The sequence below is a fragment of the Buteo buteo genome, chromosome 16, assembly GCF_964188355.1.
Source record: "Buteo buteo chromosome 16, bButBut1.hap1.1, whole genome shotgun sequence".
NCBI lineage: Eukaryota > Metazoa > Chordata > Aves > Accipitriformes > Accipitridae > Buteo > Buteo buteo.
In genome coordinates this window covers 15753237-15765541 of record NC_134186.1, presented here as the reverse complement: position 1 = coordinate 15765541, position 12305 = coordinate 15753237, and the positions used below count along the sequence as shown (strand labels likewise).

General features: G+C 36.0%; 1 protein-coding gene across 1 annotated transcript in view; it reads left to right on the top strand.

Moving 5' to 3' along the window:
• NUCB2 (nucleobindin 2) overlaps positions 1-12305 on the top strand; it is a 31120-nt gene that overhangs the window by 8094 nt on the left and 10721 nt on the right. The window contains exons 2-7 of the mRNA XM_075047982.1: positions 3395-3538; positions 4202-4309; positions 5622-5748; positions 9042-9145; positions 10857-11042; positions 11691-11781. Of these exons, the coding sequence (XP_074904083.1) occupies positions 3395-3538; positions 4202-4309; positions 5622-5748; positions 9042-9145; positions 10857-11042; positions 11691-11781 (760 nt within the window). The remainder of the gene's footprint in view (positions 1-3394; positions 3539-4201; positions 4310-5621; positions 5749-9041; positions 9146-10856; positions 11043-11690; positions 11782-12305) is intronic.

The window sequence follows — 12305 nt, the reverse complement described above, 5'->3', positions numbered from 1 at the left end:
TACTAAACTGTCCCATTCATACTCTGTGAGAATTTCAGCAAGGTGGACTTTTGTTTTACCTGTAAATTTTTTTTGTAGTAATGCTCTGTGTTTAGAGAAGTTATTGCCCAGGCTGTTCATCCAGAATCTTTCAAAGTAGATTTTGAGGTTCAGTTCTCTCCTATTCATTTTTTAAATACACTTAGTTGACAGATACTGAATTGTTTGCCTTACTTTTACTGTCTTTCCTGTTTCTTTCATCTGAAAAGGCAAGCACAATGGCTTCCTCACAACTGTATCTCAGTCTACTTTGGAGTGAACCATCACCTTGCAAATATTCTTAGTCCTACCTGTAGAATTTATAAACCTTTCTTGTTAAGAAACAATGCTCTGATAAAATCTGTAGCATAGCCTAGGCCACCCAGGGTTCTTCTGTTTCAAATTGGTTATTAAAGGACTGGAAAAGATTCAGAGAAGACTAACAAGCATGATCAAAGGTCTGGAAAAACTTCTGTAAAAGGAATCATTAGGTAAGCTAACACCCTTTAGGCTAGAAGAGTGAGGACTGGTGTATGATCACTGTTGGAGAGCTATAATATGGAAATGGTACTTAAGAATAAATTGTTTACATCTCTTCCAATACAAGAACTTAGGGGGTTCATTGAATGAGGTAAATGGATGACAGGTTCAGAGCAGAGATGGTTCACACAACATGTTATCTGTGGACCTACTTGCCATACTTGTCATGTTACAGGTAGTCTGTTACAGAAACACTATTTTCTGTTTCTATCCAACCTGGTGCATAGGTTAAGCTATTTCCAGTTTCCATTTGTTGTCTTCAAGCCTATGTGGTGATCTAGATGTGTTCATATGTTGACAGGTATATCAAAATGCCTTAGTAAGGACAAAATAACAAGAAACAGTGTTCAGAGACTGACTCTAACAGCAGATACGGCAATCTACTTTTAGAAAAAGGAGGACAAAATTAGGTGATCTTGTCCATGCAAGACAAAAAATTCAGTGACAGTAAGATGATAGTTGTCTGCCACCTAAAAGAACTGATGGCCTGCATAACATATATAAACTTAATGTTATCCATGCCACTGATACATAAAATGAACTGTGCCACTAACAGTCTCAGCTGACAGCTCAAATTCAGGACTTCCCAGCAGCATTGTTAATCTGCCCTAGTAACCTAGCCTGGCCTGAAGATCCAGTATGAGGATAGGAAGGGAGACTTCTGGGCAAGTCCATTAACTTGGTGATTTGGTTTATAGAAGTCATCCAGTTAGTACTCAAAAATATTCAGTCTTGGCATCTACATCAAGATTAGGAGACTTGAAAACCTACTATTTGTTAGTTATTATCATTTTCTGTGATTAAATCCTGATGAAATTGCAAACCTAGACACAGCATTTTTACAACAATATTCTGTAATTAAAAACATCTGAAGTATTAGACCTTTGGCATTTGTAAAAGTGATAGTGAATAACTAACTCCTTCATTCCTTCATTTATCAGCTGTATAAAGTCACTGCAAGCTAGCAGCTTGTGTGGAAGTGTAGAAATTAACTTACTAGTTTCAGAAAATCAGTCTGGATCTGACGGGTTTTTTTTTTGTTTGCATGTTTGCTTGCTTTAAAGGAATGACTGAGGCAAAGCTAATCAGACTTGCTGTTGTGGATCTGACAGTAGTGCTGACATTGAATCTAATATGCTCAATATGACAACAAAAATAACTCTTACTATCCTGTCTGGTAATGATCAGATGTTAGTCATTTTTTACACGAAAGTAACAAGTATTTGCTGTAACTGAGCAGAATTCATTTAGACTCTTTTTTGCTGAAGATGTGATTAAGAAAAAACAGTTTCACAGAATTCTTGTAATTCTTGAGCCTTTGACACACTAAACAGAAGATGTATAGGTAGATATGTTTTTATCTCTAGCTGTTGCCTCATCCGCAACAAAAGAAAGGATATCTCTGCACATCTTATATGCATTTCTCATTTTTTTCTTAATAAGAGTGCTTTCTTTTATGTAATAGTTATATGAATAAAGGGTGTCAGCAATGCTTAATATTAAATGCTTAATGTTATCTGCATATATGGCCTTAGTAAAAGGGCAGCTTAATCCAAGCAAAAGTAATGCTTCACGGTTGAGTATCAGAGCCATGTAGTCAGGAAAACTGGCACTGACTGTAATTAAAGTTTGTTCCTCCCACCCCGCCCCAAAAAAAGAGATTTCCTGCTGGTGGACATAAGTACTTTTGATGGAATTACTTGCATGGCTAGTTAAAGCACTTGTACAGAAATTCTCCTTGTAGCAGGTATACTTTTGGTTTGTTTGACTGCACATTTTTTAAATATTACATCCTTTTCTTTGACATATTTAAGCTAATTTTAGACATTATTTGACTGGCAACTTTCACTTTCCAGGAAATTATTTATATTACTTATGTAACATTGGAGTTTGCTCAAGCTTTTTATAGAATATCCAGAGACTGTGGACTGTCATAGGCTGAATTGGCTATATTGTCTCAAGAGCCTGACTTCGCTGTCAGATGTTGGATTACCATCATTACTTTTTTAGCTGGATTTTCTGTACTCGCACTGTTTAAGTATTCCATCTTACCAGTTTCTGAATGAATTGAGTATTTTCAACCAAATTTGATAGAGGGAGAGAAGAGAGAGGTCAAGAACTCTCAAAGTGCTCAGTGCTCACAAACTATGTGTGAGTTAGCCCCGTGTAAGATACCAAAGAAAGTCTAGGGGAGACTGGCTCCCTAGACCTAAAGCCCCGGCCTGAGCAACAATTTCAGGTAGTGTGAACACTTTTTTCAGGAATCTCTGTCAACTTGACATACAGATATAACATGGATAGTAAAATATTCTTCCTGCAAATAAATTTTGGAGGGGATCCAAGTTAGGCAAACTACTCCATTGCTGAAACATAAAGACAACTGGCATTACTACACTAAGATCTGATTCAGTGTCCATGATTATCTTTAGGAGTTTGCCAATAACTTCAGGAAAAACATGATCAGAGTGGGAATGTCAGTATTAGTTATGCAACACTTGGCCATCCTAAACAAGTGTATGAACATTGGATGTTCCCACCTGTTCTGCGGAGCCACTGATAATACCTTTCAACATGTTAAAAACCTCTTACTGTTTACAGTACAACTGAGGTTTGCCACACAGTTGTAAGGTAATCTGAGGAAACCTGCTTGTATAATAATGGCCTTTAAAAATTAAAGCTTTATTTAATTCTTTGAGTTTTAGTGTTCCTTGAGAGCAGTAGAACATTTGGGAAGTGGGTTATTACAGGTATCTATGTAGGAACGTAAAAAAAATTCTAATCAGTACAGTATGATAATATCATTTATGTTATTTTTTGTGACTTGGTCTCATTTCAGATGAAGCGGCTATCTGTCCTGCCCCAACAGTGTATTTTGCTGATGACATGTCTCCTAATGGCCTTGGAAGCTGTACCTATAGACATAGATAAGACAAAAGTTAAAGGAGAAGGCCACGTAGAAGGAGAGAAGGTAGAAAGTCCAGTAAGTGTAATGAAATTTATCTAATTAAATATTTTTTCATAATTGTTAGTAATCTGGCTATAGCAAACTACCTTCCTGAAATTTAGATGTTCTTTACTGGAGTTACTTGCAGGAAGGAAACTAATATTAGCCAGTATTGTCATACATCTATTGTGGTGAGGTTCTTTTTAAATTTGTTCTCTTTTATTTTTTTTCCATGAGGGGCTAAAGGTGAGGTGACACATGGAAGGAGTTCCCCAGCTTACAGTAGGAAGAAGTGCTTACTGTTCCACAGAGACTTCTTTCAAGCGATTGAGTGGTGGCTTAGGAAATTCCACTCAGTGATTCCAGTTCAGTGTTTCAAATAGAACAGTAATGAATGAATTACACTTTTGAAAAAACAAAACAAAACAACAACAAAAAACAACTATATTAACATGACAGATGCTTGTGTATTACATGGATTCCTGAACACTTTTCTCCTCTTCCTTGTCTGTTGTTGAAACACATGAATCACAAGATTAAGTTGTTTTAGGGCAATGATGCAAATCAGAAGAAAACAAAGATATGTAAGAGAATATAATGCCTGTGTTGCTGAGATCTGAGTTTCAGTTTAATTGTATTTAAACAAAATGAAATGTTTGGTAGTATTTCTTTTCTCAATTTCACGTTCTTTTTTTGAAGGATACAGGACTTTATTATGATGAATATCTCAGGCAAGTAATAGATGTCTTGGAAACAGATAAGCATTTCAGGGAGAAACTCCAGACTGCTGACATAGAGGAAATAAAGGTATGTACAAAAAAAGACTTAAATGAAGGTTAATTAAATCCATAATCACGAGCCATGTATGTTGTATTCTTTCTTCCTTTTCTTTTTTTCCTACTCCTCTCAATTTTTGTGAGCTTAAATTTCCTCCCATTCTTATTTACTTAGGAATTTAACTCTTACTAGATCTTTGTCTGTAGTCAAGGGACAGCAGAACTTCTAATTAAAGAGTATGCCATAGCATACAAAAAACCCCCAACAACGTATGCTTGAATGCATAGTTTCTGCCTTCTGCCTATCTACTAAAAAGCCAGTTTCAGACTTCATACAGGGAGGTGAACCTTCATGTACATCAAATCAGCTGCAAGCGTAGCTCTCACTCGCTCTTGCCTGCTGAGTAACTTGGAACACTGTTTTGAACACAAAGGTATATCTGCCTTCTGAGATTAAGATAGTGTATCACAAACGAATGTGATGACATGGAAGAGGATTACAAGACAAATTTTAGAGTCGGGGGAAATTGAGGAGTTGTACTAGAGATAAAGCCAGTGTATATAGGAATAAAATAGACCTCTGGCTTTCTCTGCTGCTGTCCTTTCTTTTGTGCCAATCCATATAGCACTCTCTCCAAAACCTTACCACATTCTTGTCTTTTCTACTTTAGTTCCTGGCTCTAGGTGGTGGCTGTTCTGCATTCCCCTTTATGAGCTAGAAATTCAGCAAGGGACAGGTAGGAAACAGTCTAAAGTGACAGACTTAAAGAGGAGATCCTGCCTTTTGCATTTCCTTTAATTGCTCGTGTTGCCATTGGCAGCTTTTGGCTCCTTTTTCTTCTGTGCTACATCTAGTGTAACCCTTGAAGGTTACTATCCATTTCCAGATCCTGATAAATATTCATGCAATACATATTGTTCGCTGTTGCTGTGCTTGTACCTTCTCTCTCTCAAGTCTTACAGCTATCATCAAGTGGATGAAGAACACAGCACTTTGTGTACATCTCACAGTTGTTTTGAACTAATTTGAGAACATTTGATCAAGAAATTTGTCACTTAAACATTATTAGGTATTGCTGCTTAAAGGTCATGCTTTTGCTCTTTGGAGGAGCAAGATACTTAGAAATTCTCTTTTCAGAAAGCTTTTAGGATTCCTCCTGTTTCTATAACCATAGGCTTAAAAAAATTTGAATCTGCTCTTTGAAAAAATTTTGAGATTCTTACAGTGTGGGCTACAGCATATCCAAAGACTGCCACTAGTCTGCTGTCTTGCAGCTCATGTCTAATGGGAATCGTAAAGACTACTTTCTTCTATTTTTTATACATAACTTGTTTTTTGACAGAGTGGAAAACTAAGCAGAGAGCTTGATTTAGTAAGCCACCATGTGAGAACACGGCTGGATGAACTAAAAAGACAAGAGGTGGCAAGATTAAGAATGTTAATTAAAGCTAAAATGGATTCTGTTCAAGGTAAGAATACAAAATTTAACTAGGTGAGTTAACAGATGGGGTTGTGTTGGAGAGGTATCCAAAGTTGATCAGTTATGCTTTGTTGTCAACAATAATGACTGTAAGCTGAAGGTGAGTGTCCTTTCTGAGCTGGCCTAGGGCCAGTAAAGATCCATCTTTATAGGAAAGTGGGGAGAAGAGCCATCTGTGTTTTATAAATAACTAAACTTGATTCTGGCAGTGGATTTTTCAGATACTCCTAATCCTTTTTGAACCTCTTTTTATTTTTGTAGTGCATCAATTTATAGATTACTCACTGAGAACTAGTAACACAGTAGAACTATGTTTAAGAATACAACATGACATAGCATTTCATGTCTTTATAGGGTAGAAAACGATTTTTTTTTTTTTTTTTTACAGTCAACGCAAAAGTTTTCCTTTTTTTGTTTTTAAGCCCCCTTTCCACAAGTTAGAGTTATTGTACAGATTTATAACAAATATTGAACATTTCGATTTAGAAGAATATTTTTCTTATTTTGGGGGCAGTTTTAAGCTCCTGAGTAAAGAAGAACATTTGGAGTGAAAAAAATTCTCCGTAGCGTTTTCTTAATTGCTAATGAAATCATACAAACTCAGGCAATTTCTTCTAATGAATAAAGTATACAGGTTTCTAATGATTCTGATTGCTGTATGTTTGTGTGGGAAATGGTGCTATCCCTTTTTATTTCTTATTACTGAAGATTTTTTACATTTAGAACTAATTCTGTAAATTTCTTATTAGTGGTTTCTTTTTGAAGAGAATTAGTTGCTCATAAACAAAGTCCTAATAATGGACTGCATTATCTTGTTTCTGAAATGCTGTTTTTCACACAGAAGCTCTAATAAAAAGGGCTTAATGTGCCTATGCAGATTATTCTATTATTAAAAATCTTTGCAAGTTATGGGGACGGATCCTACTGAATTGAATAAGTAATGTATCAATTTAAAATACTCCAAGAATAAGGAACTGTCTTCTAGGCTAAGGCGAATTTAGAGGTGGCAAGTAGACTGAAGAAGTATGCATGTGCAAATATGTGTTTGGGGATGTTACTACGGTCAGGAAAGCATCAGATTAATTTGGGAAAAAAAGGTATTTACAGTGTAGTACCTTTCCAATGAAGTCTATAGGTACTATCATAGTAAAATTAATGAATAATTATATAGAGTCAGCTGAGGGCATCAGGTCACCTTTATGACCTTTGCTTTCTTTTAATGAAAGTTCTCGTCCAGAGAGTACAGTCTACTGGTAGCTCAGCAGTGCAAAGCAGCGGTAGCCCCTCCGCAGGAGTCAGTGCATTGCCTCACATACCTGCCAGACCCCATGTTCATCTTCCTCAGGCGGCTCTTTAGCTGCCAAGAGCCCTGTCTCATGCTCCTATTGCAGGCAAGCAGTCCAGTGACAACATGGTGACACTCACAGTGAACTAGTTGACAGCAGCTAATGGTACCTGATTGTGTACATAGTAATTTTGTGTATTTTGTAATTTTTTAGTAATTTAATGGACTGATTACCTCTAGCCCTCTCTACTTTCATAAATCAAGAGTAACTAACAGAGCATGCTTTAGAAGAATAATTCCCCCCAACAGATCTGATCTTTTACAGTATAAATGTGAGATCTTCCATTTGGGAAAGAACAAGAACAGATTATTCCAGTTCAAAATATTCAGATGATTACTAAGACATGAAAACATCAGGAGTGGGAAAACATTTTGTACAGTTTATAATCAGCCCTGCCAGTGAGTACTTCACATCACATACAACAAGTATGGCCAGATTATCTATAAAATACAACTGCATCTGTACACCTAGGCAACGTCTTGGAACATGTACAAAAGAGCATTCTATAGTAACAGCAGGCAGAGCTGTTTGATTTCCTTTTATTTGTTCTGTTAATCTTTTCCCTATAACACCACTTAATGTCTTCTATCTGATCTAAAAAAAAAAAAAAAAAGACACAAATCCCCTGTTTTCTTCCCTCTCAGATGGATCAGGTTTTAAAAAAAATAAAAAAAAAAATTTGAGATTATATTCTACATATATTCAGCCCTGATCCAGATGTGTTTTTAAACATTTTCACCAAGATCTTACTAGACTGATCAGTACAGAACAGAAGAATGTTAGGGGTTGGGTCTCAGATAATACAATAATGTGGCAAGTAAATACTGTCAAATAGAATGAGTCTTTTCCCATAAATATAAGAAATGGAAGAAAATGAGTTTGGGGGCTGTTTTGGTTGGTTGGTTGGTGTTGGTTTTTGTTGGTTTTTTTTTTTAAAGACTATTATTACACTTCTAAAAATGTTTCTAAAATAGTCTAAGGCACATATATTTCAACAGAAATTGTGATCTCACCAGGGAGGAATGATGGTTGAAATCTGCCCCAGCCAGTGTTTGCTGTTTTGTGATAATACAAACACAGCATTGAGTGTAACAAAGACAGATAGTTTGCCAAAGAATAACATGTTCAAAATGGTGTTTTCCAGTTTTTTTAAACAACTAAAATATTCTTTGCTAAGCCATCTAGTAAAAGGTTGTCGAAACTGTTATACATATCAAAGTGTATACTGCTTAAGATAGCATTATTATTAGCAGTCAGAAACCATGGTAACAGCTAGAAAAGCCTTTTGTAGAAATGTGTTTTGTTGTTAGTGCATTGTGTATTGATAGTGTTGGGTATCATTCCTGTCATAAGGAAGAGAGAAATGTTTGCAGCTTTTAGACGCAGGACCTGACTCCACTGTCTTGCACTTCTCGTTTTGCACAAATGAAATATTAATATCTGCTTATCTGATTTGATATGATTTTACACCATATTGCACATACATCTTTGGCCAGATATAAGTCATTTGCAAAATGTTGAGGGCAGTAGAAGAGTCAGACTTCTCCCAGTTCAGGAAAAATATGCAAATCGTTAGCTTTGATACTGCACATAACTTCAACTATCTCATTTATATAAAAGAGAATAAAATGTTTTTCTTAGTTTGTGAAGCTGAAATTGATTGTACTTTTCCTTGCTGAAACACAAGCCTTAATTTGTGCATGTTGAATTATCGCGTGCAATGCAACACTGACACATCAGAAGGAATCTAGTGCAAATTGCTATCAAGTTTGGCAATCTTCAGGAGAAGCAACTTTGGAAGTGTTGCTATAGTTTCCTCCAACAGTGAAAAAATTATCCAGTCCTCAGGGAGCTCCCATATGAAAGCTTTAACTTCCTGATCTTGCTTGAATTCAAACTTATTTTAATGTTTTACTTTTGTACCTTGTTCTTTCAGACACTGGCATAGATCATCAGGCTCTCCTTAAACAGTTTGAGCACCTGAACCATCAGAATCCTGACACGTTCGAACCTAAAGACTTAGATATGTTGATCAAAGCAGTGAGTGCTAGATATAAACTACTGTGGGTTTTTTTGATATTAATTTTTATGCATTTTTCACTGGTAAAGGCAAATCCTTTTATATATACCACTTTTTTATAGACAACATACAGTTTTCATTTTCAGAGAAAAGTCAGCTGTCTCCATCGCACACTTGAAAACTGTTGTCAGTGTGCATTATGCTAAAGAGCCCATAAATTTTGGGGTGGCATTGTAACAGGACTTGCATTCATGTGCCAGTACAAACAACTTCAGGAATAAAATACGCCTTTCCAGGAGCCTTTAAATTAAATACGATTTTGATAAGGGTACATTTTTCCCAAGTGTGTTTTCTGATTTCTATTTCTAAATGATTTAGGTGTCTCACAGAATGACATAAATAATTATCGCTAAACTAGCCATTTGAATTTTGGGATCTGTTATATATACATCAAGTTGCAAAACTACAGCAGAGTAGAACTTAAGCTATCAATGTTAGAAATTGCATATGCTGGGCAGGGCATTCAGTGTCTATTTAGGAGACTCAGTATCAATCACAGGTGTGGGGAGGTGTTCAGTGCTTGTTTATTAAGGGGATGCAGTTAAGCTAAGCATGGCATGGCTTTTTTCAACTGCTGGAAAAAATACGCTTCCCAAGGAGAAAAAGATTTTAATCTCAGATATGCTTTAGAGAGCACTGCATGTCTGACATGAGAATTTGACAGGTTTTATATTTTCAAAATAAATTGAAAGATAAGGTATATTTCAAGCTTTCTGTAATTTTTGTGGATTTTTTTTTTACCCTTGGAAAATTTTAACTCAATTTTCTGTAAAATTAATTTTTATAGAGATATTATAAGGTTTCTTGCCATTTCTGAGCATCACTTCTGGGAAAATTCTGGTTGGCTAGGAGAAGCATATCGTCAATGGGGCAGTTCTTTCTCTTGGTACATGTTTGGGTTTTTTCTGTCTTCTAATTTCTCAGTTCTCAGCTGAGATATTGACAGAGTGTAATGGGCATTTTAGGGGACTGTTGCTTTGGAATTGTTTTTGAAAAGGTACAGTGAATCTGAAAACTGAAAGGTAAATAATGGTGCGCCTATATCCGGTATAAACATGTTACTTTGAAAAGCACTACCAAAACATCCTTTAATACCTTGAGCTACCTGAAAATGATACATCTTTAAACTCTATACAGGTCCTTGTCAGAAATTCTCCCCTCACACCCTTTCTCTCAATATAATTGTGTTTTTTGATTTAATCTGTATTAAGCTACTGCAGACTAACTCCCATTATAAATGAAGGCACTTTTTTCATTAAAAGGTAGGATAATCTACAAAAGTTCTTATTCTGAAATAATCAAGCAGGTTAATGGTACTATTTGAAGCTGCACTTAATTCGTATGGGACTTACTTAACTTGAGTTAATTTATTATTAATTGATGAGAAGGGACACCTTGATGACTTCTTACAGTACTGTGTAGTTGCAGAAATTGTCTAGCAGTTGAACCCTTGCAAATTAATTTCTGTGAAAATAACAAAGTGAGGAGAGATGTTTTTGCATCACTGTCACATGAAAGGAAACCCCCAACTAGTCTACCTCATGTTTAAAAGGAGAATGGCAATATGGCCAGCCTTGGCCACAGATCTGAACAATACAGTGTTTTTAATGTCATATGTGTTAACATAATTGTGTGGCATAATCATATATCTACATATATCTATATTTTTAGGCTACAAGTGATCTGGAAAACTATGATAAGACCCGCCATGAGGAGTTTAAGAAATATGAGATGATGAAAGAACATGAGAGGAGAGAGTATTTAAAAACACTGGATGAAGAAAAGAGGCAGAGAGAAGAATCCAAATTTGAGGAGATGAAGAAAAAACATGGTGATCATCCTAAAGTTCACCATCCTGTAAGGCCACAGTCTCTTCTTACATAATTGGGTGGAAGCTTTCCTTTCCAGAGAGAAAAAGCTAATAAAGAGAAGGGTGTATCTTCATATTCTCAGCATTTGCCTCTTCTCATTGATATGGGAGCAGAGTGTGGGAACAATGCAGAGAGCATTACAAAACCCGCTGTATATACCCCCATTTTTTCTATACAAGTATGATATTTGCTGGCAGAATTACTATTTACAAAGAAGATAAAACTCATGAGGAAGATGCCAGAATGGTGTTCAGAACTATAGGAATGCCTTCATGGTATGCCTGGCCTGCAAGGAACTGCATCACAGTACCATTTGCTCTAGAAAAGGCAAACTAATTTAACTTCCTTTAAACTGTTATTTCTAGATGAGTCTGTGTGGCAATGACTGATGATTAGAGATGTTCCTTTCCACAGAATATGCATTTCCTTGACACCCCCTCTTTGCCTGGGCCTTTCTGTCTAATGAAAGTATTAGACCTGAACAAAAGAAAATTAAAGAAAATTCCATTGATTCCATTTGCAACATGACTCATGAGAAAATAAAGCCTTTCAGAGAAACCATAATGCAAAGGTAATGCAGAAAATTTACACTTAATCATATTTTGAATAGTTTTTCTTTGTAACCAATCTATAGGGAAGCAAAGATCAACTGAAAGAGGTGTGGGAAGAAGCAGATGGACTAGATCCGAATGAATTTGACCCCAAAACATTTTTCAAATTACACGGTAAGAGGTTTAGTTTAATTTAATGAACAAGTGAAGTGACTTTCTGTTACCTTCTGCTGAGGGCAAGTTTGTCTTATGCTAGGATGAAGACTTATACCTCAAGTAATTTGGATGAATCTGAAGAGTTAGAGGACAAAGTATTTATGTTATTATTTGTAAGTTTACTGCGAAGTTTTAAATGGGGTTTAAAAGTTGGAAACAGATTTTTGTTTAACTACTCGTAAAATCATACAGCAAATAACTAGTAGTGATTCCTCAAGGAAGTATGGATACTTAGAGGGCTGTCCACATCTATAACTTTGCTTACACACTACGTACTAGGAATAAATCCTCAGAGGTGTCCGTGGGAAAACCTGCTTTCTCATCATCTCTGCAGATAAGTGGCAGACACCCCTTATCTTTGGAATGGTCATAGAAGGGCCAAGCCTCTTCAGAAGTTGCAAGATTTCCTTAATAAAACAAAAACCAAATTGCCCTCCAATCCTGCCTCTATATTTCTGAGCAGTGTGCAGCTAGAAACAATA